Source organism: Leopardus geoffroyi, chromosome A1, assembly GCF_018350155.1.
Source record: "Leopardus geoffroyi isolate Oge1 chromosome A1, O.geoffroyi_Oge1_pat1.0, whole genome shotgun sequence".
Classification (NCBI taxonomy): Eukaryota; Metazoa; Chordata; class Mammalia; order Carnivora; family Felidae; genus Leopardus; species Leopardus geoffroyi.
The window spans coordinates 81,766,053-81,791,294 of NC_059326.1; the positions used below are offsets into that span (position 1 = coordinate 81,766,053).

At 54.9% G+C, this 25,242-nt stretch overlaps 2 protein-coding genes across 19 annotated transcripts in view; one reads left to right on the top strand and one right to left on the bottom strand.

Moving 5' to 3' along the window:
• Positions 1-3,186: 3,186 nt before the first annotated feature.
• On the bottom strand, positions 3,187-13,301 carry LOC123600030. Of its 17 annotated transcripts, none has more exons than XR_006713449.1 (7): positions 12,925-13,300; positions 10,073-12,186; positions 8,614-8,806; positions 7,889-8,210; positions 7,201-7,273; positions 6,728-6,908; positions 5,286-6,031 (listed from the first exon to the last, which is right to left on the bottom strand). XR_006713449.1 is itself a non-coding variant. In XM_045482422.1 (6 exons), exons 2-6 carry the CDS (start codon positions 10,540-10,542, stop codon positions 5,962-5,964), a joined length of 651 nt encoding a protein of 216 aa, XP_045338378.1. In that variant the 5' UTR covers positions 10,543-12,186; positions 12,925-13,300; the 3' UTR covers positions 5,286-5,961. The 17 variants fall into 17 exon arrangements, 1 of the variants encoding a protein (XP_045338378.1); XR_006713459.1 differs by having other exon boundaries at positions 6,728-7,054; XR_006713451.1 differs by having other exon boundaries at positions 6,728-7,117.
• A 189-nt stretch (positions 13,302-13,490) lies between these two features.
• The window catches only part of ATP11A (ATPase phospholipid transporting 11A), a 123,158-nt gene continuing 111,406 nt past the window's right edge, over positions 13,491-25,242 (top strand). For both annotated transcript variants that reach the window (XM_045482430.1, XM_045482431.1), the window contains exon 1: positions 13,491-13,868. In XM_045482430.1, coding sequence (XP_045338386.1) covers positions 13,830-13,868 — 39 coding nt within the window. In that variant the 5' untranslated portion in view covers positions 13,491-13,829. The remainder of the gene's footprint in view (positions 13,869-25,242) is intronic.

Below are 25,242 nucleotides of genomic sequence, written 5' to 3' on the forward strand. Positions count from 1 at the left end.
CCGTGTCAATAGCTGGGTGCTAAACATTTTGAATTTCTCTCCAGCTATATGACTTGGTAAATGTTGCCCCTAAAGGGTCCCTGTGCTGTGGGGAGGAGCGGAAACTTTATTTCCCCGAGGCCTGGTGGCAGGAAGTGAGGCAGAGAACTCTTTCCCGTCACTCCCTGCTGGAATGAGCAAACATGCAGGTTGGAGTCGTCAGAATCCAGAGCCTCTCTCTGGGATGAAGTGTGGTGCGCATGCTTGGTAGGTGTGCACACACGACTGATAGGTGCGCACACATGATAGGTGTGTGCACACGATTAATAGGTGTGCACACATGATAGGTGCACACACACGACTGATAGATGTGCACACATGATAGGCGTGTGCACATGATAGGTGTGCACACACAACTGATAGGTGCACACACATGATTGATAAGCGTGCACACATGATAGATGCACACTCTATAGGTACACACACGTGACAGGCATGTACACACATGGTAGGTGCACACACATGATAGGTGTGCACACATGATAGGTGCACACACACATGATTGATAAGTGTGCACACATGATAGGTGTGCACACACAATAGGTCTGCACGCAGCGTCTATTGTGGTGGCCCCATCTTCTAAAGACAGCCCCCCCATCCCCATAAGACCCTGCAATCCAGGGGCAGAAGTGATCTTCCGGTTGGGAAGTACCCGTGGGTGTGGGTCCCCTGACACTGTAGCATGAACTCCTTCCATGCTTGGTGCTCTGGGGTAATGGAAAATGAAAATATGGAAATAAGATTAGCTTCTGACCCAAGGGACCTACAGTTTAGTTTGGGAACCAAGGATAATGCATAGAATCACATTGTCCAGGGTCAAACAGAATACGGTGAAATAACAACAAACACACAACGGCACTGCTACAAGAGCTTCGCACGTGTTAAGACAGGAACCTGTCAGCAGTCCATGAGGCAGGGATCGTCATTTCCCCATTTCCCAGGCGAGACCCAGGGAGCTCACACAACCTTCCACGGTCTTGAGTTAGCAAGCGGCAGACCGGGATTTGAATCCAGCAGTCTGGCTCCGGCCTTAATTTTTACACTGTGAAAGCCATGGCTGTTTCCTGGAGAGACAGCCAGTGATGACCTCCCCCAGGGCTCTCGGCAGGAATCGTTCCATCTCAAGGGGTGACGGAAAGCCACTGCCATGGGCTCACAGAATCGGGGGCGGCTGCAAGGCCAGGCTCAGAAGGTGGCCACACAGACCAGACGCAGGGAGCTGGGTGACCCACCACAGGCAGGCCTGGAGTAGCAGCGACCCCTTCTGCAAACACTTCCTCTGCCTTTGGGCTGCTTGTTCAAGGAGAAAAGTCACAGAGATGGTTGAATACCACCCCCGGCTGCACTGGGGAGCAGAGAGAGGAAAGGCTACCCCCCGATCTCCTGTGGTCAGAGACCCCATTGTGCTCAGCGCACACTGAGTGGTCCCCCCACACCGGCGCTGGGGGAAACGCGGTAGAGAATGACGTCGCACCTCACAAGTGCTGGGAACTGTCTCACGTCCAAGACCTCGCTGGGAGGGATGTCCCAAGGCGGGGACAGGGCTGGTGGGAAGCAGGCGGCGTAGCCCCAAACTGGCCGCATGCCCTACGGTGGGCTCTCTAGGGAGGCATGTGGGCTGGGCCTCTGCAGACAGGGGGAGGCAGAGCGGGGCAGGGGGAGGAGGCCTGGAGAACACCAGGAGACCTGTTGTTCCAGCAGGCCTTTCGTCCTGGCTCCCACGTGCCCAGCTCATTACTGCCCAGGCACTGCTGCTGCCAGAACTAGAGGGATGCACTTTGCTAAAGGATGTCACAGAAGCCATGCAGAGAGTGGCGCATGACCAAGCACCTGTGAAGCCACCGCCAGGGAGAAGACACGGGGTGCCACGGCGCCTGCGTCAGGTGCCTGCCGCCGTGAGACATGTTATCCCAGACACAGACGCCCAAACAGCACACACTTACCTCCCGGTGTCTGTGGGCCAGGGGTCCGAGGACAGTTAGCAGAAACCTCTGCTCAGGGTCTCGGGACCTTGACACCGAGGTGTGGTGGGGGCAGGGCTCCTGCTGAGGCTCAGAGCTGCCTTCCACATTCGCCACTGGCTGCTGGACTCTGTCCCTTGCGGTTGAGGGACCGAGCTCCCTGTTTGTTGCACCTGCCGGCTGGGGACTGTTGTCAGGTGCGGGGGCGCCTGCTGTCCCCTGCCATGTGGCACTTGCAGCAACCCGGCAGTCTGCCCCTTCAAGGCCAACAGGAGTGTCCCTGCTGCTTCCAATCTGTCTGACTTCTGCCCTTCATCCAGGCCCACCTGCAAAGTCTCCTTTTGACTAACTTCCAGTCAACTGATTAGGGACCCTAATTACATCCGCAAAATCCCTTTGTGATATGACCGACATAGTCCCTGGAGAGAAAGCCCAGCGCCTGCGGGACTGCAGAGAGCACACGCAGCTTCTGCCTCCCACGACCCTGGAGAAAGGAGAAATACCTGAGGAGGGGAATGTTCCATCTGTGCTCTGCAAGGGGGGAGGGGGTTGCCCAGCGCCCAGGAGGGAGGGGAGGGTTCCAGGGGGTGGAGTCAGTAACAGCAGGAAAGGGCTACATATGTGGGGTCAGCGGTAGTGTGACAGCCAGCGAGAACGAGATTGAAAAGTTGGGTTTCAGTCAATAAAAAGCAATGAGACAGGGCGCCTGGACACCTCAGTCAGTTAAGCTTCTGACTCTTGATTTCAGCTCAGGTCAGGATCTCACAGTCTGTGCGATTCAGCCCTGTGTTGGGCTCTGTGAGCACAGGGCGGAGCCTGCTTGGGATCCTCTCTTTCCCCGTCTCTCTGCCTCTCCCCTGCTCATGCGCATGTGTGCGCATTCTCTCTCAAAAATACATAAACTTAAAAAAAAGGCAATGAAGGGGCGCCGGGGTGGCGCAGTCGGTTAAACGTCCGACTTCAGCCAGGTCACGATCTCGCGGTCCGTGAGTTCGAGCACCGCATCAGGCTCTGGGCTGATGGCTCAGAGCCTGGAGCCTGTTTCCGATTCTGTGTCTCCCTCTCTCTCTGCCCCTCCCCCGTTCATGCTCTGTCTCTCTCTGTCCCAAAAATAAATAAACGTTGAAAAAAAAAAAAAGGCAATGAAATCAAATTAATATTTAATTGTGAATATGTCAACCATAAATTGGGTGATAGGATCAAATTCTTTATTGTAAAATTCACAAAAGTAAAACGACTCCATGATTGTAATATAACAAACAATAAGGTTTATAAATAGACCCTCAGCAGCCACGTGAGACTCAGTTAGACCAAGACGCCACAGAGCTATTAGCAGTCCCTTTCTCTGCCATTAGGGACTCTGGGCGGTATTGATCCTCCTGCCGTGGCCATCAGGACGAGCCAAGGGAACCCTCCTCTCTCCCCCATGAGCTGAGGTCCACACAGCCATCCCCAGCTCACAGCCATGGCAGGCGGGTGAGGAGGGGTGGGAAGAGAGGGTGAAGGAAGGGAAGGGGAGGCAGGGCAGAGACAGAAGACACACGTGTGATGAGGGACCTCTGGTCGCTGGGGTTCGAGAAGCGTCGGAGGTTCTGAGCTACCCTCATTACAGGCCAGTGGTCAGCTGCATCTGGCCCTGGTCTGTCCTCACACAGTTCCCAAATCCTCAAGATAAACACAGCAAGAAGTTCTTTTTTTGTTTGTTTGTTTTGTTTTTACTTTAGGTGGAATTCTGAACGACGGAGAATCAGAGCCCAAACGGGAGACACAGAAGCTAGTCCGGCAATCCCGCAGACGCGACAGCAGGTCCCAGATCTGCTGAGACAGTGAAGGATGGGGTGTGGGTGGCGTTCCCACCGAGACTCACGTGGGACCTAGCAGGTGAAGGAGTGTCTTTGTCACCAGCATGGAAGACATTCTCCGCGACGTTGCCTTCCCCACCCGGCAAACGTCCCCCTGGAGCAGCTGAGAAAAGTGTTTTAAAGGGCGGAAACTAATGCAAGCGGTAGGTTCTATTGTGCATATTTCAGATCCGGGATGTGGAATTCGCGGCCTCACTTGATGACATTTTAATTAAGTTTCTAATTTTACCAGGGAGGGAGCAAAAATAATCTATTGGTATCTTAAAGGCTGACATCACCTCAGGCTCCCGGACAGCCTCAGGGTGCAGGGCTGAGGACAGGCTGACCCCAGGACCGCTGTGGCACCGAGATCCCAGCTGAGGGCAACGGAGACCCTGTGGGCTCAGGAGAAACTTCCGAGCCTCCCTTAACTCCACGGGAGACTCTAAACGGGGGGCCTTTCCCAGAATAAGAACTATTAGCAGAGATGAATGTTATCCGGGTGAGCCATCTGTACGGCAGGACAGACGTCTAATTGCCGAACATCTGTCCTCTTTCCACCCTGCGAGGTGGGTTCCTTTCTCCAGCGGCCCCAGACCCTCGCGTTCCCGATGACACACACACCTCAGTTTGCCCTACTGTCTTCAGAATTTCCAGGTCTGTGTGCATTCCTCATACACATGCCCATTAAATTTGATTTTCTCCTGTTAATGTCTCATGTCAATTTGATTCTTAGTCCAGCCAGCAGGACCTGGGAGGGGTTTGCTCAGGATCCTGGAGTTCTGGGTCATTCTCTGAAGGCTTCCAAAGCAGATGGAAGAAAACATCCATCCTCACAGCCTCTCGGGATGCAGATTCTTCAAGGACTTCCTTTTCCTAAGAGACGTCACACCAACAGAGCCACACAGTCTGCTTCCTGCTCTGTTAGGCCAGAAATTGATCATTTCAGTCCCAAATTGGTAGCCTGTCTCCACTTATACCTTAGATTGAAAAATGGGAGACAACTTTTAGAAAATAATTTATAATGAAAACTCGCTGGTTAAAACTAACTATACTTATTATTTGTAGTGAGTGCTTTTAGTTAAAGTAAGGTTCCCCAAGTAGGAAATCATTCTAAGAAACTGCCACTTGCTGTTTGCTTGATTTTTTTAAGGAACTGATCTGCCAAGTTGCAAGACCCTCCCTTCATAGCATCTACTCGAACACCCACTCATATTTTGGGGCTCACAGGGTACCTCGGCACCCAGTTCTGTTGTGAATGTAATCCATGGGTTTTTGTTTGGCTATGTGGCCACTCTGTTTTAAGGCTGGGATTTGGAAAGACTAAAGACTCTGCCACCATCGTCTTCTACTTTCAACCTTTTTTTGGATACATCATTGTACTTTATTCAAATTCCACTCTGATCACCTATGGTCCAAGAACACTTGAATAATAAACCAAAGATGAACAGATGTTAAAGACTCGTCTTTACTATAGCCAATGATGCCAATCACTTGCCTGTGATCTTGCCGACATAAAACCACATCCACCCCTCGGCAGCCACCAAACCACTCAGCATAGTTTCCTTAAACGTGAACTGTTTGAAGCTACCAGTTTGAGGACTCTTGACTATTTCTTTCAAGCTCTGAGTAGCTGTAGGGATCTCAGCAGGGGTTGGAGGAACCAGCCCAACTTTGGCATAGTGCCCAAACGTGGCCAGTCGAGGCTTCGGGTAAGTCACAGCAGCATTCACCAGTGCAGGAAACTTCTCGGTGAGGTTATAGACAAAGTGGGCCGTGGTTCCAAGATCACTTTGGACATGTTTTAAACCAGCATTTCCTACCTATGACTCTGTACTCAGCCAAATCACCCATTAGGTATTACATCAGACAAAAAACTTGTTTTGGACATTTACTTTCCATACTCCGTTCCCAGGAAGCTACTGGAGAATATATTCCACCAAAATAAAGAGACACAACACGAAAGGAGGTACGGGATCCGGACGAGCGGTGGACGGCATTCCCAGGACAGGTGAAGGGAGGCCACCGTGGGGCCAGCACAGGGCACCAGGCGGCTGCAGGAGAGCATCTCCGGGTGAGAACCGGATGTGTGTGCTCACACGGACAGTTTTGCAACATTGTCAGAGCTGGCTGTGATTAGTGGCAAATAAGTAAAACCCTGGATTGCGAGTAACTTGTTCTGCGAGGGTTCTGCAAGACGAGCAAACGTTTCTCATAAATTTTAACTAGATAAACGAGCGACATCACATGATCACAACTGAGCCAACGATTCTTGAAATTCGCTTTGACCCACTAGTGCTTTGGATTACAAGCATGTTTCCAGAACGAGTTATGCTCACAAACCAAGGTTTTACTGTACATAGAAGATCAAGAAAATGAAGGGAAGGAAGGAGTGGTGACCGTCAAGGAAGAAAGTTTGTGCAGGAAAAGACCTGTAGTGAGAACACAGCCGTGGGGCGTCCGTGCCATGGAGGCACACGGCCATGTCCGCTCACGCAGAATAGCACGTAGCGTTAATATGAAGAATACTGACCCAACGAGGATGTCCTAAACCATGGGGGTAGGCAGTGGGGGGGGGGGGAGGTGTTCACAGCAGTAGAAAAGAGGTAAACACTTGGTCTCCTCTAGGAAGAAATCAATCGATAGCTTCCAAGGTAAAAAATAATACAGCATAAGCACATTTTTACAAATATGGAAGCAATCAAGGAAGAAAAAGCCAAGGTTATAGGTGATTCTCTGCAGGAAAGGGTTTCAAGCTGAGGTGTCCGGTTATTGTCATAGGCCAGGTAGCTCTTAATTTTCAAGCCATGCAAATGCACGTCATTGATTAAAAGTAAAATGCATTTTTCACGTAAGCAAAGTTTTATTGCAACACAGAAAACAAACCTGATGTGCGTCCGCCAGGTTACACGGAAGGAAACCAACCGATCTTTGCCTTTCCTCTTCTGTTCCAGGTGCATGCTGTTTTGGACCCAGCCCAGCACTTTCCCCACAGGACACTCGGGTCTGAGGCAGAGACGGTGTGACCGCTGTTCCGGTGTGAGGACTCTCCCCTCTGCAGACAGCCCTGGACACACATACATCTTGACCTTGTTGGGAGTGCTGGCCAGAGGTGTCCTGCTTTGTTCTGGGCAGCGGCTCTTGGCCAGGGGCTCAGCCTCTCAGACACGCACACGCTTGCCCTTCTCCCACGCGAGGACCACTGTGGTGGACCTGAGGAGGCCCCAACTGGTTGGCCAGGTCATGTGATGGTACAGAGGTCACGAGTGGAGGGGCCTGGGGCAACACTGGTGGTAAGGGGGCAGGCGCCCAGGCTGTGAGGCAGGGCAGGGCTCCCAGTTGCCGCAACCTGGACTCACCAGGGAATGTGCTGGGGCTCCTTAGGGTCTCCTCCCTGGATGCAGCAAGCTGGGGAATAAGGCCATGCATCCCCTGGAGGGGACCAAGTAGAGAGGAAAGAAGGATGACACTTGCTGAAAGCCTCTAGTATGGGTCAAATTACACAAATCATGACATTTAGCCTCGTCCTCTCAGCTCCCTGATGCTGACCTGAGCATTCGATCGTGCCCCCAGGCTGGGGACCCACCGTGGGTCACCCTTTTGTATCTTTGACTTCCCAAAGCACCAGCCCTGTCCCATCATCGCTGGCAGGGGGGTGAGGAAGCCCAGAGAAGTGGAGAGCTGGGGGGAGAGTGGGGGGAATTAGCCTCTACAGGCAGAGCCCAAGGCCCAAGGCTCTTTGCCCACATCTCTGTGCTTCCCACCCCACCCCACCTCCTGACCGAAACTCGACCCCCCCCCCACCCCCTCGACCCCTGGAATAACTCTTTCTCTTTCTGCCTCTTTGAGTACGACTTCTCAAGGTGGGGTCATACACGATGGGTTCTCTTGTGTCTAGCTTATTTTACTCAGAATAATGTCTTCAAAACTATTAAATTACATATATGCATATGTACATTTTTCACTTTTGGCTCTTTGATTAAAATCAGATCACCTCCAGTTAAAACTGATGAAATATTCTTGTAGATTATGATAGGGAATTGATACCTTAAGGAAAACCATTTCATCTTTCTCTTTACAGAGAGAGAGGGACAAGAAAGAGCACTTTCCCTGTTTTCTGGAACACGCCCACAAATAAAGGCGCGGCGACACGCTGTCCTGTGCCGGCAAAGCACCTGGACGGGGCAGCTGCTCTGAGCGACGCTCCACCCGAATTATTGTCCAGCTCCAATCTCAAAGCCCTGGATTTTATTTCTGTCGTCAGCAGCATCTTTAAGCTTTTGTTCAAATAAATGAGGACGACAAATTATTTTCATGACTTTCTTGGTAATTTCAAGCTCCACAGAACTTAGCTTCTTTTTTTTTTTTCCTGAAAGGAAACTGGAATTAAAATAATTGATTTCTTTAGAAAAAAAAAAAAAAAACAAGGGGCAGGGGTGCAGGGAGTGTGGAAAAGAAATCAGGAAAGAGAAAATAATTCTTAGCATCTTTTCCTTTTATGTACTTTCTCACTGAAAGATAACTGGGAGAAATGGGGAACTAAGAAGCAAACATACTGAGATCAGGCTCATTTTGGGACAGGCGACTCCCTGGCATGGCAGCCCCAGCAGGCGTTGAAGTGGGGTCTCCGTGGTGGTGCACTGAGCACGGCGGAGGGGCAGGGCCTGGAGACCCTGAGCAAAGCCTCTAGGGCTCACTCCCCAGCCATGTCTGCACACCTGAAGGAAGAAAGCCTAAGAAGAAAAAGGCACAGAGCGACAGTGGAGACAAACCTGTCAAGGACAGGAGTCAGAGAGCGGGTGGTGTCTGAGGATGGGCGAGCGTGGGGACCCCGCAGCCAGACCTGGTGAGCACAGGAGTCCCAGGACTCGGTGATGGTTTTCACGGCAGAGCTCACACCAGCGTTGCCCAGAAGATGAAATCTTGATAATTCTTTGCGATTGGCACTCATACTAGTCACATATTCTGGATTAAGAATGATAATGAAGGTAACTTATTCCATTTTGGATACCTGTGTACTGACCGACTCTCAGGAGTCACTTCCTCACTGGCTCCTCCCAGGTGTGGGGACACCGGACCCTGTATCATCACCACATTCCTGGAGAAGGGGATGGCGAGTCTGGCGGAGTGAGGTGACCTCAGTCACAGTTGAACCCAGGACCTCACTCTCCACAGCACCCCCTCGCGTACTGCCTGGTCTAAGCGCACAGGTGTTTTCTCTACCTGTGCTGGAACCTCGTACCCTCCCTTTATCCTGCTCCATGAGTGCTTGTGGCTGAAATAGCAGTGTAGGGACATTCACTTTTTCACTTTTACTGAGCACCTATCATGTACAAGGGACCGTGCTATGCCCTGGGGAGGACAACAGGACCAGTGATAGAGGGCATCGCAGGCAGACAGACGTTCAGACCAGTGGATCTCCAACTTGCCGGGTCTCGGAGCTTTTAAAAAACACTGATGCTGGGACCCCACTCCAGACCGATAGAATCAAAGAGCCGGGACTGGGGGGAGGGAGGGGTCCCAAGGAATCTCTGTTAAAAATATGTATATATCCCTGGGTGATTTTAATTGGCAACCAGGGCTTTTCGACAAATAACTAAGTTATGCTGAGTTGGTGCCTTTAAAAGTACTAGTAGAGGGCGCCTGGGTGGCGCAGTCGGTTAAGCGTCCGACTTCAGCCAGGTCACGATCTCGCGGTCCGTGAGTTCGAGCCCCGCGTCGGGCTCTGGGCTGATGGCTCAGAGCCTGGAGCCTGCTTCCGATTCTGTGTCTCCCTCTCTCTCTGCCCCTCCCCCGTTCATGCTCTGTCTCTCTCTGTCCCAAAAATAAATAAACGAGGAAAAAAAAAATTAAAAAAAAAATAAAAATAAAGTACTAGTAGAGAAACTAGTAACAGAGGGAGCTGAGGAAGGTATAGGGGATGAGGGTGTGACTACAAAGGAGGAGCAGGTTTGTGGGACGAAGTGGGGTTGCCGCAGAAGATTCCAGACAAAAGGGATGAGGGAGGCCAGAGGGAGCCTGTGGCTTTTTGCCACCGGGGAATCCCAGGACCAATCCGTGGGAAGACAGAGCCCACACCATCTGGTCCTGCAGGGACAGTGGCCTGAGAGAGGGGTACAGAATGTTCCAGCAGCTTGGAGGGGCAAGGCTGCTCACCAAGGAGGCCGAACCCCCCAACGCAGGGTGCCTGTCCTTCCTCACACAAAAACAGAACACATCAATAGCTCATACTTCCCTGTCCCATGTCTTCAGTAGTCAGTTTGGGCTTCAGCTTTGTCGTTGGAGAGAAAGGTAACAGTTCTGAACCATCTTTCCTGGAAGGTTCCACTTTTTCGCCCCCCCCCCATTCTTATTTCCCCAAAGTTTTTCTCACTTAGAAGTCAATGAACCCAAGACCCCTGGTTACCATCGGAAGCATCTCCAAGGTGGAGGGGAGGGACGCACAGCAGGTGTTCGCGAGTCTGTGCACAGGTGTGGGTGAGCATCCAGAGGCGAACCCGCAGTTTGACTTCAGTTCTGGAGTTTGCCTCCTGCTTTGTCCCCGCTCTCACCAGACAGCACTTGCCGTGGTGAGGCAGCCATGCTGTGGGGGTTGGCAGCGGGGGTCCCCATGACCTGACGATGAGTAAGATCCCTCCATTCTCCTCGGGTGCTCGCCAGTCAGCAAAGATCTGCACTAAATCCAGGCCTATGCCGACCATCTACCGGCATTCTACCATCCAGGGATGTGCACTTAGCCGACCCAGTCAGAGTCCAAGATTCTCTCTGCCCAGTGGGAACGGAGAGACACATATTCCCGCTGCCATTTCACTAGGGACTGGCCGTGATCCTGGCAATACTTCCCACGACTCTTTAAGTCAGTCTGTGCAGACGATTTCCAAGATGACCACACACAGTTCTCTCCTCTCATGCTGCCAGGCCCTCCTCCAACCAAGATGTGAAATCTAGTCTACTCCTCTCCTTGGATTTGGGCCAGTTTTGGAACCTACTTTCCCTGAGAGAATGTGGCAGAAGCAGTGTCCCGGCTTTCAGGGGCTGTATAACGTCTACTTTGGCCCTCTCGGTTTCCAGCTGCCGCGTAAGGAAGCAGAGGCTAGACTGATGAGAAACCGTGTGGAGCAACAGAGGTAAGCCCGCTCCCAGCTTTTCATCCCCCAGGCTGAGACACTGGACATGACTGAAGCCCCTGAACCTTCCAGAACCTTCCAGGCCCAGCGGAGTCCCCCAGAGAATGCAGGTGCACGAACAGTCCCTGTCAGCACCAAGGAGCCATCCCACCAAACCACGGGGTCCTGAGAAATAAACACTTACTGTCAAAGCCCCCAAGTTTGTAGAGATTTGTCGTACAGAGGTAACTGGTTCACAGGGGACTTGGATTTTCTGTTCCTTTTATAGAGTCCTAACTGATCTGTTTCCATAGGTTTTAAATTAAGATGCTCACAGCTGCAGGAGGATTGGTTAATGGCCCAATGGTGTCATCGGGGACCCATGCTTCCTCCCATCTTCCCGTGCTGTCATCCCCACGGTGACGAAGTTCCTCAAGTGACCTCCTGTCCCGGACGTGGGACCCGGCCAGACATGAGGGGGGCCCCGTCCCAGACATGGGACCTGGCCAGATGTGAGGAGGGCTTCCTCTTTATGTGCCTTTTTAAGAGTGAGCAGCCGTTTCCCCCACAGCAGGACTCATTGGCTTTGACTTGTTTTAAAGCACTCACAGCAAGGAATGGCTGATAGGGCCCGGGGTTTGCCCCTCGGCATGCGGGGACAGGGCCCTGGAGCAGGATGGGTTTCCACCAGCCAGGACAGAGGGCATGTGTCTGCACCGTTGACTAAAACAGACCCTCCTGAGAGATGGGCAGCCTTTGCCAGCAGCCCTGCAAGACGTCTGCTTGTGCCCGCACATCCTCCATCCAAATGTCACTGTTTGCAAGGCAGAAGGCTAGTCAAAATCTGGCTCAGCCATCAAGGTCCTGGCAGGAAGCAGGGGGCTTAAGAGACTTAGGAGACAGTGTGAGGGAGAGACATTTGCCGTGGCACCGTCACGGTTCTGTTACCCAGCCAGGGGTGCTGCTGTCCAGGGACAGCACCTCAGCCTAAAGAGGCAGGGAGTCGTACTTGGAGCCTGACACCAGTTGTCACAACTGAACAGGAAGGCCTACAAGCCCTGTCCTCACAGAGGGACACAGACACGGTCCCGGTAGAGGCCAGGCAGGAGGGGAGGAGGGCACACCCAGGCTCTCAGCCGACTTCAACCCGAAGCAGGCTGTCCTGTTGGTGAAGGTCCAGTGAAGACAGCCACTGGCCTCCTGGGCACAGGGCAGGACAGAAGGACAGAGTAGATTTGCCTGCAATGTGGAGAATCGACGTGTTAGTTGACCAAAACCTGGAGTGTTTTTCTGCAGGAAAGTAGTTCAGAATCCTGGGTAGTTTAGTCACTATCACCCTGAAGCTGTTCTCATTTCTACCTATCTGCACCTGGGCCAGCAGGTGCACAACCAGGCTTCTCTTCCACCACCAGCCGGGAGGACGTTCACACCCCTGCACGCCTCCCAGGGCAGGGGTGCTGTCCCTACAGCCGCTGCCCCTCAGATTTCCTGAGTGGTGACCGAGGGGCAGCAGGAAGAGAAGACAGAGTGAGGGATATCAGTTAAAGCCAGGCTGACTATGGAGCTGGAGAGGGAAAAACAAACGTTCTCTGGTGTTGGTTCCAGGGGGCAATTCTGTCTGGTTCAGAGAGAGCAGGCACCAGGGGCGCTGCAGGGGGACCTGGAGGCCGGGTTGCCTTCCCGGGGGTCAGGCTGCCTCCCTGGGGTCAGGCTTGGCCTCCTGGTGTCCTGCCTCCCAGAGGGGACTGGTGGGGGGGCAGGAGCCGGACCAGCCAAACGAGGAGAGGGCGTCACCGTGGGGCTGGCAGCTGGTGTAACAGGTTCAAGGATTCCAGCCCCTCGCCCCCGCCCCCGCCCCCGCCGGACGGTCAGGGTTTCCACTGTCACGACTCTGGAGACCTAAGGCCAGGAGGCGAGGGCTAGGGAGGGAAGGAGTTTCAGAGGGGAGGGATCCCACGAGGCAGGCCCGATGCTCACCTTCACCCCAGCGCACAAAAGCTGAGCGAAGCTGGGCAGCCACCTGAGGCACGACTCGGCCCCGTGTGGCACCTGCAAACCAGGAGCGGCCACGCGTGGCGACGGGCCCAGCACCAGGGCGCGACGCAGGCCCGTCTGGCGGGTCCCGCGCCGCCATCGGGCCTTCCGGAGGGAGACAAAAGTTTGGGAGCGTGAGGGGGGTGGGGGTTGGGGGGGTGGGGTGAGGAGCCGGGCCGCGGGTCCGAGGCTCCCCAAGGGGCACGGTCCCCGCGGCCAGGCCGCAGGGCGGGCCCCGGGAGGCGGAAGCAACAGGGAGTCGTCCCCGCCCGCCGGCCTCCCGCCTCCGGCCTCCGCCCCGGGGCCCTCGGGAAGCCCGCGCCCTGGGGGCGGGCCGGGCACGGGCACGCGGAGGGCGGGCCACGGCCGCGCGCGCGCGCGCGGGCGCGGGGGTGGGGGCGCGGGGCGGGGGCCGCGGGGCGCATGCTCACTCGCGCTCGTGACGCGCGCGCCGGGGCCGGGCGGCCGGAGGCAGGGCCGAGAGGGGCGGCGGGCGGGGGGCAGGGGCGGGAGGGGAGGAGCCGGGGCGCCGACCGGCGCCGAGCGGGGAGAGGAGGAGCCGAGCGGCGCCGAGCGGAGCAGAGAAGCGGCAGGCGCAGGAGCGGAGTACACGGTCCGCGCCTCCTCGCTCCCGGCCCGCAGCCCCCCGCCGGCACCCCGGGCCCCGAGCCGCCACCCCGGGCCGGGCCGGGCATGAGCGCGGAGGGGCCGCGGCCGCCTCCCGCTCCGCCCGGCGCGCCCAGGCCGTGACCGGGTCGGGGGCGCGCGGCCGCACTCGGGCCCGGGCCCATGGGCGCGCCGAGCCGGGCGCGGGGGCGCTGAGCGCGGCGGGCGCGGCCGGAGGAGCCATGGACTGCAGCCTGGTGCGGACGCTGGTGCACAGATACGTGAGTGCCGCCCGCCGCGGGGGTGCGGGGGGTGTGGGGGGTGCGGGCTCTGGGGACCCCGCCGCGGCCGGAGGGTGGGACGGGCCCTGGAGACCCCGCGGGGTTCGGAGGGTGCGAGCCTCGGGGACCCCGCGGGGGTGCGGGGGTGGGTGGGACGGGCCCTGGGTACCCCGCTGCGGCCGGGCGCGGCTTGCCGAGGGTGCACCTCGGGCTTGCGACGGCCCGTCCCGGGCGTGCACCTGCTCCGCCCCGCCGCCGCGCGCTCCCTGGAGTCCGGAGGGGACGGGGCTGCCCCAGGGAGACCTTGGTAGGTTTGCGCGCGGCCCGGGGCTGGGAAGGGACTCCCGTTCGGCTTTGCCTGTCGCGCCCGCACGGGGACTCAGAGATGGGAGAGTCACACTCCAGAAAGGCAGGGACTTTGGTTCGTGTTTGTAACACCACCGGGGGAATCCAGAAGTGAAGTTTGGCATCTTATCCCCCCCCCCCCCCGAAAGTAACCAATCAGATCGGCGCCCGGGTGTTGTGGGCTTCCTCTGGAGTCCACACTCGCTGGTGACCGGGTGTTGGGGTCAGGGGAGGCTCGGAGGGGAGAGCAGGTTCTGTTTTACATCAGAGCGAGGGGACACCGCGCGCGGCTGTAGTCCCTGGCACCGGTATGAAGGGGGTGTGTGTGCACAAGAGAAGGAAAACTGTCCGGAGGGTGGTGTTTCCTGCCACTGTCTCCACAAAAGGCTCCTTGTTCCCCAGTGGCTGACGTCCGCGCTGGGGCACAGGTCTGAGGAGTCGCTCTCCCTGAGGATTGAGGGCATCATTATGGGCACTTAGCTATAGGAATTACCTCGGGCAGACTTTTCATCTTTATGAGCTGCCTTTGAGTAGGACACTCTGGCAGAGATCAGTTGTCTCTTTTCATCTCCGGGATTGCCAGGTCACTAACCCCGAGTTGATCACTAACCGGGAGGCTCCAGAGTCCAGGGAACTCCCGGCCACCTTCCTCAGGCACTTGTTCCCTGGGGCAGGTCTCAGGGCCTTACGGTTGAGCGGTTGAGCGGGTTGAGTGAGAGTCACCCAGACTCTGGGAAGGGCAGGGCCAGACTTGGGATCTGGAGCTCATATGATTTCCCCCAAAGTCCCTGTTCTGATGTGAGTGGTAACTATCAGGTGACACCTTTGTTTCTCCACTGGGGTAAGTTCTGGAAACCTCGGTCACAGCGACTGCAGGTGACAAGGTTTGTCAGAGAAATGCGTCGCCGGGCAAGGATGTTCTGTGTTACTCCTGTGTCCAGGAGGTGCGGTCCCGTTCACAGGGCCTTTTCCGGCCTTTGTTTGCTCAAAGGGAAAAGGAGAAAAGGGTGGAACTAGTATTTGCCTAAAAAGTGCTTACGGCTTTTCAGTTAATTTTCATTCCCTTCCAACTCTTCACATTTTGTGATCAAAGTAACCAAAAGGAGGGTTTCGCTGTGTGGGGAACGGGCCGCCTGCAAGAGAGTTGCCGGAGGTGTGGGTGTCTCTCCTCTGACCCTGAGGCTGGAGGCCCCCAAGGATGGATCTGACCTCTCAGTTCCTGACCCTCCTCCCGGGAATGGGGTGGACACATGTCCAGCGTTTGCTCTGTCCTTTCCTCCAGGCCCTCAGCTGTTTCAGCTGGTATCAATTTCTATACATTTTCATGTAGTTTGCATATTAAAATTCCCTTTTGCTGTGTTCTTAGGCTTATGAAATGACATCTTCCCTCAAACCTAAGTGGCATCTTCCTTAGTGAACTTTCCCAGCCTGTGTGTTATCTGGTGACGTCCCTGGAACGCAAGTTAGGGGCTACTGTTATTTGTGTTTCTCAATTCCACGTCTTTTTTTTTTTTTTTCTTCCAGTCTGATCATTTGACTACCGTATTTGCGTATAAGACTATTCATTTCTATGATATTAAAGTCATTTTGATGCTATTAAACTAGTTTGAGTTTTTCCAGAAACACAATCTGTTTTCTTGGTTATCTTTAATATGTAGGACCAAATTATATTTCCTTTTGGTAGAGGAAGAGGAGCCTGGGATTGAACGCTTACGTCCCTGTGGTTTCCTTATGTGACTTATTTTATAAGAATGAACAAAAGCCTGTATATGCCCTGTTCTCTTCCAGTGTCCACATGGTCAGAGTTTCTAGGACAGAGAAAACTTTTAAGCCCCTTCTGAGGTGTGAAGGTTGCCAAAAGGTAACCTCTTGGAAAATGTTGCTACCGATACTTTATTCTGGCAAATTCCAGGGGGAGAGAGAGAACAGGCAAATGACCGGGAGAAGTCTGTCCTGGGTCGGGCCACGGACACTCCAGAGCACGAACGACCGGTTGTGTGGATGGATGTAAGTTGTGCACAGATTATTTGTGTTTACAAATAGCATGGTGTTTATGTACCGTGATGTGTGTGTCATGAGGTAGTTTGGCCTACTTAAAAAAAATTTTTTTTTTAATTTAAAAAGTGGATGGAAAGCTAGTGTCATTTCCTCTTTAGACACGCAAACTGGGAAGCCCGGGTTCAGGCCAGGGTTTCAGTTCTGGGGGAACCAGCGTAGCCTGGCGGGTCACCGCAGCTTCCGTGGGCACCTGCTTGAATGTGAACCTGGCTGGCCCGCTGCGTGAGCGCTATAACCTTGGGGAGAGGTTCTCTCATCTGAGAACGGTCCTGGCTCCCGTTCAGGGGGCTGTCGTCAGGACTGTGTGTGTGAGGTGATACAGGGCAGGAGCTGAGAGTGGTGCCTGGCTCTCAGGAAATGCTCAGGACATTTATCACCACCGGCTGTTAACACAGTTGGGTCCCGGCAGGCCGGGTTGGCACGGAGGGAGGGAGAAGCCCTCTGTTGGTTGACGCCAGTCAGCGCCGTCAGTGGGGCCCGGGCTGCACGGGAGGTCACTGGTGCCCCAAGATACCGCAGGCCATGTGCAGAGTCCACGGTCCACATCTGGCCATGAAGTTGGTTCATGGGGGAGCATCCCAGGCCAGGATGCGCTCACGGCCATGACACCACGTCCCTTGCCTTCCATGCTGCACATTTAGAAGACCCGACTTTAACGCTCTGGAGGTCAGGAGACTAATTTTGTTACGTCTGTGTGATGTGTCTGCCACCCTCAGCCGGGGCATTCGCGAGTTCTTTTCTGCCACCTGCCACGGTCTCTACTTGTGTCTTACACTGTTTGCTCTCTAGGATATTTCAAACATTTTAAGAGACTAGACTTCTGAAAAAGGTGAAGGTTTTCCTTGCTGGCAGTAGATCATGTTTCTGGAACAATCTGTTACACTAGGACTTTATAAGGAAAAAGTAAATATTTTTGGTCCCTGGGAGAACTTTAAGCATGACTGTGTTCGAGTGCATTAAACCATCTAAAGGTCCAACTGTTTTATGTGCGCGCATGTGTCTACTTTTGTTCCTTTTTATCAGCAAGCCGTCTGTGACACACGGTCAGCGTTCACCTGAGAGACGGCCTGTCCTAAAACGGCATTCTTTCGACTTGGTGACTCCGGTCTCTGTTAAACACTTAAAATGCCGGGGGATTTGGGAGTTGCCTCTCCTGATCCAGCGTTAGATGGCCCTGTGGGGTCTGCAGGACTTGGCCACGGCCACGGTCACTCCGCCTGTCCCCTGTGGACCAGGGCTGCCCGGCCTCGGCCTCACCTGCTGAGGTGTTCACACAAGCTTGCCTAGCCCTGATCCTGACCTCAGCGGTACTGCATCTCAGCCGCACATTTTAAAGTAATCTGCCTGGTCTATAACTTAACCTTTATGTTCTAGCTTTCAGTTAAAGTTTCTGCATTTTCTCTCAAACCCTGTTTAACTTCTGCGTGTTGAGAGCAAGTGATCCTGGGAGGCTTTTATTCCGTGCCACAGGGTCAGTTTCATAACACTGGGGAAGAGGAGCGTGTATGATGGGTTTTGCTACAGTCCGTTAAGTTTCTAGGGATGAGGACGCTGTCTCCGTTTACAGTTGGTTAGAACTGTATTGAAACCACTGATAAACAGACTTCACCGCTTAACTGCACAGGAAGTCCTGTGTTTACAAACCTAAACGCAAATTGTTCCCTGTGCTTGGACCAGATGTTCCAGCAGAAACGGTTGATGAGACATGGTTGGATCCCTAAGTCCCAGACTTATAAATGTTTTTGTAACCCAGTTAAATGGAGGCAGAAATGCTATTTATTTGCAGAGAAAATCAATGGAAGGCGATTTTTACAGGGCTAGCAGCTCAGGACTAAACAAGGACTGTTTTTGCTTTCACTGGGATGCTGGTACCTGAGAGAAACAGAATAGTAGATCACGGAGGCCACAGCTCGTACCCCGCCTCTGCCTTGTGAGCCATGGGCACGCCGGCCAACTTCCCCGGTTTCTCTCTTGAGACGGAGGTGATGAGGATGCCTCCCTGCACGGAGCTTTCATGGGCCCTGCTGGGAATAGATTCCCCCCGCTCCACACCCCTGCCAGTGTTCGCAGACCTCCAGACCCTCCCCTTTACGTGGAGCATGGAGACTTTGCCCTGGGCTTCGTGGAGGGAAGGCAGTCACCAGACAGGACACCCCCTCTCCCAGGCAGCCCACCAGCCCTGCCCTGTCTGCTCTTGCCTCCTTCTGGTGTGGGGCCCCACGTCTCTCTCTTTCTCCTGGATCATCTGTGTCCCTTGGTTGTCTCTGTGGCAGCGGCCAACCCTTCAGATTGCTCCTTCTTTGCGGACTTTCCCAACCCCACACTCCCCTCCCATTCTCAACCTCTTCCATTTCCTTCATAGCTGAACTTCTGCTATTGTGCTGCTGTCTCCTCTTGTCCTTCTGCAGTCCCCTCACACTCCAGAGGGCTCACCACCATCACCCTGGTGGCCTCAGGTCCACCTGTGAGGCCCTTGGTGTCCTTCGGGTCCCCCCAGCTCACACTGAGAGCATGCTGACTTCTCTCTGAGCCTTGCACATCCAAGCTCTGTCCCTGGGGCACTTACCTTCAGATAGGGGGAGGCAGACAGAGAGCAAAACACAGGCATAAATGTTGGGGTGGACCTGGGGGAGTGAGCCGTGTGCCAGGCAGACAGGCTGCACTGCAGCCCCGTAGCAGCCCCTCGGCTCTTCTGCCTGCCCCGGACCCTGTGCTGGCACCCTCCCCCCTCCATCCGTACCCCTGCCCGGCCCTTCTCGGGTCCCCCAGACTCCGTGCTGGTGCCCTCCCTCCTCCATCTGCACCCCTGCCCGGCCGGCCCTTCTCGGGCCCCTGGACCCTGTGCTGGCACCCTCCCCCCTCCATCTGCACCCCTGCCCAGCCCTTCTTGGGTCCCCCGGGCTCCGTGCTGGTGCCCTCCCGCCTCCATCCGCACCCCTGCCTGGCCCTTCTCGGGCCCCCGGACCCTGTGCTGGCACCCTGCCCCCTCCATCCGTACCCCTGCCCGGCCCTTCTCGGGTTCCCAGGACCCCGTGCTGGCACCCTCACCCCTCCATCCTCACCCCTGCCTGGCCCTTTTCGGGTCCCCAGGACCCTGTGCTGGCGCCCTCCCCCCTCCATCCGCACCCCTGCCCAGCCCTTCTCGGGTTCCCAGGACCCTGTGTTGGCACCCTCCCCCCTCCATCCATACCCCTGCCCGGCCCTTCTCGGGTTCCCAGGACCCTGTGCTGGCGCCCTCCCCCCTCCATCCGCACCCCTGCCCAGCCCTTCTCGGGTTCCCAGGACCCTGTGTTGGCACCCTCCCCCCTCCATCCATACCCCTGCCCGGCCCTTCTCGGGTTCCCAGGACCCCGTGCTGGCGCCCTCCCCCCTCCATCCGCACCCCTGCCCGGCCCTTCTCAGGTCCCCCGGGCTCTGTGCTGGCGCCCTCCCTCCTTCATCCACACCCCTGCCCGGCCCTTCTTGGGCCCCCAGACTCCGTGCTAGCGCCCTCCCCCCTCCACCTGCACTCTTGCCTGGCCATTCTCGGGCCCCCAGACCCTGTGCTGGCACCCTCCCCCCTCCATCCGCACCCCTGCCCGGCCCTTCTCGGGTCCCCAGGACCCCATGCTTGTGCCCTCCCTTCTTCATCTGCATCCCTGCCTGGGAGGAGCCCCCAAATACCTTCTCCATGTCCGTGGGTCCCACATCTCTTTCTTTCCGCATCCCAGCTGCCCTGCCATGCTCCTGAACAGTTCCTGGTGCAGGGTCATTCCTGCGGAAACATCTGCCGAACAAGTGATTTCCACCTCCCCCTTTCAGTATTGCTGATACGTACATGGGCGGGCGCTTCTGAAGGAAACTCACTGGTGCTTCCAAGGATCAGGAGTGATTCATGATTCATGAGAGTCTCTTAAAACATGTTTAATGTGACTTCAAACTTTTGGATTTTCTTTTGGTACATTTCACAGTGGTCACTAAGCTGTGGGGGCGGCAGGCAGCTGGCCCACCCCCTCGTGCGGTGAGCACTACACTGGTGAGGGTTGGGTCCTCAGGGCCACAGCCCAGGGTCCCCGCACCCCACTGGGTGGCCTGCCTGGCTTGGTGGCTTCCATGGGACACATTTCCCCAGTCTCGGTTTAGCGCTTCCTGTGGATCGTGGCGAGTCCTTGGGTAACTGGGTCCCTGGGACCGGCGTTCTGGCTGGACCACGGGGCCCTCTCCTGGAGGCGTGTGGAGCCCAGGCTCTTACCTGCTCCCTGGCAGGACCCGACCCCTGACACAGGGCACAGAACTTCTGACACAAATGCTTTTCATTTTCTGGGCAAGTAACTGGGTTTCCCAGAATTTGTTAGATTCTCAAAGGAGCACCTGCCTTGGTCAGGGTTGGAGCCCTTGTCCGAGGACACAGGTGGGAAGCTGGTGGCCCACCCGGGGCGGTGGGGGTGCCTATCTGCACCTGCAGGAGCCGCAGGGGCCCGAGAGCCAGGCTGAGTGTCCGCAGGGGATTTCTGTCCTTTCCCCAGCCTCTCCTTTGTCGGGCTGAGGCCAGACCCGAACAGGAGCTCTGTGGGCAGCCGCACCTGTACTTGCCTCTGCAAACAGCTCTTGAAACGTGTCCCCAGCCACTCTAGGTGGGGGAGATACTCATTTTGTGTGAATATGAACTGGGTTCTTGTCAGAAGCGGTGGGTAAATTTTTCCTGCTCAGACAGTTGGTGAAACAGTTGGTGAAAATAAGATCATTTCCTTGGTTTAGAAAATAAGATGGGAATTTCAAGAGAAGGTTTGTTACCTACGAGGAAGACTTTGGCCAAAGACCAGCAAATTATGCATTCCGCACAGGTGGTGTCTCTGCCCCCAGTCTGCTCATCCCCTCGCTCCCATGCCCCAGAATGGAGTAAGGAGGGGGGCTGCTGAGAGAGAGGGAGGGAGAGAGACACAGGGACAGAGACAGAGAGAGAGCGACAGAGAACAAAGGGACGGCCCCCTCTCTGAAGGAGCCTGGGATGTCTTGCACGGGAAACAGGGAGCCCTCACAGCGTCTCCGTGACGGGCACCCCGTCTGTTCCGCACAAGAAGTGATCTTGGCCACTGCAGTCTGCGTCCCCTGAGGGGTAGTCCTGTGCCGTCAGCGCACCCTGCCGCGTCCTGGAATGACCTTGAGAAGCAGGGCCAGTCCACTCACAGCTCACTGCAGGGGTCACTTCATTGAAACCCTGGACCTCTTTTGCCTTATTGGTGAGTTTGCCCCCAGGTACCCCTGCCTGGACCCAGTTTCCCGCCTCCCAGATCAGACTCGGGAGGACGGCGGGTGCTTTGCAGGAGGACATGGGGACAGAAGTTCATGAACCAGGGTGTACCCAACAATGAGAGTGGTCTTGGCACTCTGAGGTGTGCCGTCTGGAGAAGCTGGTTTGTAACTATGATCTGCTTGGACCCCTGGTCCTTCTTCTCATTGTTACCCTGGGGCCTGCACTTTCGTGTCCAGGAAACACACAGATATGACATTTTCTTGATGTGCACGAGCATGTATCCATGCTCATGAGTTAGCGTATGCGTAGTTAGTCCCGGGATGGCAGGTGGTGGTTGGCATGTGACAGTCAAGCTCTGCTTAGTTTGGTTCAGAGGTGAGGAGCTCGGGGGCACAGGAAAACGGTCGTCTGCCCTCCTGGAGAAGACCCCCCATGTGTGCCTGATGCTGTCGTGCCAGGAGGATTCCGGACCCAGGGAACCAAGGGCCGGGGGTAGAATCTTGTGTAAAGCACGTGGCCAGCAATTCATTTTGCCCCGTGAGTAACTTTCCCACCTGGTTACGGCCCCGGAGAGACAGAGCAGCCCCGGCAGATCTCATCGCCGACGTAGACTGTGCGGGTACCATGTTGGGCTCAGGTTGAAGGTACCTCTTCCTTCCTCCAGTGGTACCTGCTTGTGGAACCCGTCGTGTCTCAGGACCTGAGCCGTCTCCTGAGGATGGAGATCCGTGAGAGACTGTAGATACGGCTCCGTGGTAAGGAGCCATGCGTGCCTGAGAAGGTGCCGGAACATGCTTCCCCTTTGCCCCGAGAGTCCCAAATTCTTCATGTAGACGTGGCGTGTGGCCCAGACCCATGAGGGGAGCCCGCACCCTTCCAGGCTGCTCCTCGCTGGCACACTCACCTGGGGGCTCGCTCCCCCTCCCATGTCAGCTTGAGTGTGCAAGGAGAGAGTAGGCTGCAAAATCAAAGTAAGTGGCGCAAAATCGACACATGCACCAGGCTCTTCTTGGAAGCCCTGCGGCCTGCAGCCCTGCAGCCCTGGAGCCTGGTGCTGTGTGTCGATTTTGCGCCATTTACTTTGATTTTTCAGCTCACCTCTTCTGCCCCCCGTGTCTTTTCCCGTGTCTTACTGGGTGAGGTTAGCAGCCGGCCAGTTTCTGGAATGGTCGTCCTGCTGACATGGATTATCAGGGAAATAGATGCTAAGAATGTGGTACAGGAGGAATTGTTTTCATCCAGAGATGACACTCTGTTGGCTGTGTTTTCTTTTTTTTCTTTACTTACTTTGAGAGAGGGAGAGAGCAAATGCAAACTGGGGCAGGGCAGAGAGAGAGAGACCGGATCCCAGGCAGGCTCCAGGTTATCACTGAAGACAGAGTGAGACAGGTACGTGTCTGTCTCAGCTCAGGCTGGGTAACAAAAGGCCCCAGGCCGGGCAGCTTAGACCACAGACAGCCCAAGATCAAGGAGCTGGCACGTTCATTTCTGGTGAGAGTCCCTTCCTGGCCTGCAGAAGGCCACCCTTGTACCGTGTCCTCACGCGGCCTTTGCGCGTGTGCTCAGAGAGAGAGAAAATGTTGGTGATCACCGTCTCCAGGTATGATCACACGGGGCTTCGGGCTTGAATATGTGAATTTGGGAGAGGCCCCGTCCAGTCTGTAATGGTGGTGTATTGAGAAAGCAGGCACTGTTTATTAGGTTGTGAGTGTTCGAACAAATGGGAAAAGCAGAGAGAGGGGTTTGAAAAAGCACATTAAGTTTGCTTAGTGTTCTATCAAAAATATAGAAATAAATGTTCCACAGAATCTGGGAAGAGAAAAAGAAGATCAATATTTAGCGGGAATGGGTCCTTTCTTTAAAACTGTGGATGTCGGGGGCGCCTGGGTGGCGCAGTCAGTTAAGCATCCGACTTCAGCCAGGTCACGATCTCGCGGTCCGTGAGTTCGAGCCCCGCGTCGGGCTCTGGGCTGACGGCTCAGAGCCTGGAGCCTGTTTCAGATTCTGTGTCTCCCTCTCTCTCTGCCCCTCCCCCGTTCATGCTCTGTCTCTCTCTGTCCCCAAAAAAATAAATAAACGTTGAAAAAAAATTAAAAAATTAAAAAAAAAAAAAAAAAACTGTGGATGTCGGTGATTGGGCCGCCATTCAGCAGAACAGCCCCAGTTTCCATCGCCCCATAGATCTGAGGTTGTAGTCGTTTATGTTTCTCTCCCTACTGCTCCTTTCCCCGGTGCAGGAAGCTGGCAGGAGAGTGGCCGCTGGTATAAAACAAGGCTGTGAGGTATTGTTTTGGTCTTTGTATTATAATCCAAATACACAGCGTCTGGCTTGTTGACGGGACAGATGTCACCATATTCGGCACATAACTGGATTGGACGCGTCTGCTTGGGCTGCTGTGTCGTGGTCTAGTTGTTCTAGTAAATGCAATTGCATCTGGGGATTTCTGTTGGCCTCTGAACAGGATGACATTTCACCTTTGGCAGAATTGGAGAGTGAGCGTTGGAAATTGAGCCCTACTCTCTGGTTAGGGTGATGGGAACGCGCTGTCCCTCTGCGGCTGCCTGGAGCCTGGACCACCTGTAGCCGTGTGGGCTGGCAGGTGGCCGAGTTCCTGACCCTGCCGCTGCCCCTTTCTTTGCCGGGTTTTTTACAGTCACAGCCTCGTTGTCCTTCATTAAATATTTGCTTACATGGTTGTAGCGTCGAGCAGAAATGACCCTAAAACATGATTCATCTTTGGATCAGGAGTGAGGGTGGCCTCCAATGCGTGTCGGAGGAGCTCTGGATATTTTCACTCACTTTGCTGATGGTGTGGGCTGAGTGGTCCTGGCCTGCAGGAGGAACCGTAAAAACATTTGCGACGCTGCTTGAAGCCATGGCCCCAGAGGACATCCTCCAGCTCGCAGCACTGTCTTTCCCAAAACCCCGTGTGCACATGAGATCCGGAAGCTCTCCAGTCCGTGTTTTGGGAAATGAGTCTGAGATTGGCGTGGCAGCCAGTCCCCCCTCCCCGAGTACCTGCTCCAGCCCAGGGTGGTGTGACTGCTGTTCTCCTCCCTGGACAGACCTGCCGACCTGCCCGGGGAGGAGGTGGCCACCCCACGCGGCATTACATAATCTCCCTCCTTCAGAGAAAAGAGGATTTCCTCCAGCCTATTTTCAGCAAAGGATTAGGGGCAATGAAGTTCTACCATTAGGATGTCATCTAGATTTTCATGTGATTTTTCAAGGAGCCCTCAGAAACTCCCCACCAAAACACAAGTTTGGAAATCGTGGAATCAATTGAAAATTGTTATGTGGAATAAAATTCTGGAATGGTCATTCATATGGAAGACATGGGATTTGAGGGTAAATCAGACTAGGTTTACAAAATGCCCGAGAGTGACAGATAAACCATACGCATATGGAAGGATTTGAGGCACCTTTTCTGTCTAGTGTGTGTGGTGCTGTTTTGATTCAGGTAAATGCGGACGAGCCACCGAAGGGTTGGGTGGCTCTACGGCACGTGCCTTTTCCGCAGTAACGTCCAGCTTGGATGAAAACCCAGGATCCCTGTGCGTGTGACGAGAGCCACGTGGCCATCGTGTGGGCTGGCTCTTGGTCCTTGCGCTGATGTCCCCTCACTCCTTTGTGTTTCTCTGATGTAAGGTGGCAGTAAAATATGTGAGCTCCTGGCATTGAGAACACATATGGGGCAAACCCATGAAGACTCTTGAGAAGTGTGTGGCGTACTCAGC

Coding starts and splice junctions, on each gene's coding strand:
- LOC123600030 (XM_045482422.1), bottom strand. CDS start 10,542: ATGGTCGGCATAGGCCTGGATTTAGTGCAGATCTTTGCTGACTGGCGA. Junction 7,274..10,247: donor CCTTGGAGATGCTTCCGATG/GTAACCAGGGGT, acceptor GGTCCCCTCCAG/GGGATGCATGGCCTTATTCC. Junction 6,909..7,022: donor GGTCCTCGCGTGGGAGAAGG/GCAAGCGTGTGC, acceptor ATGTGTGTCCAG/GGCTGTCTGCAGAGGGGAGA.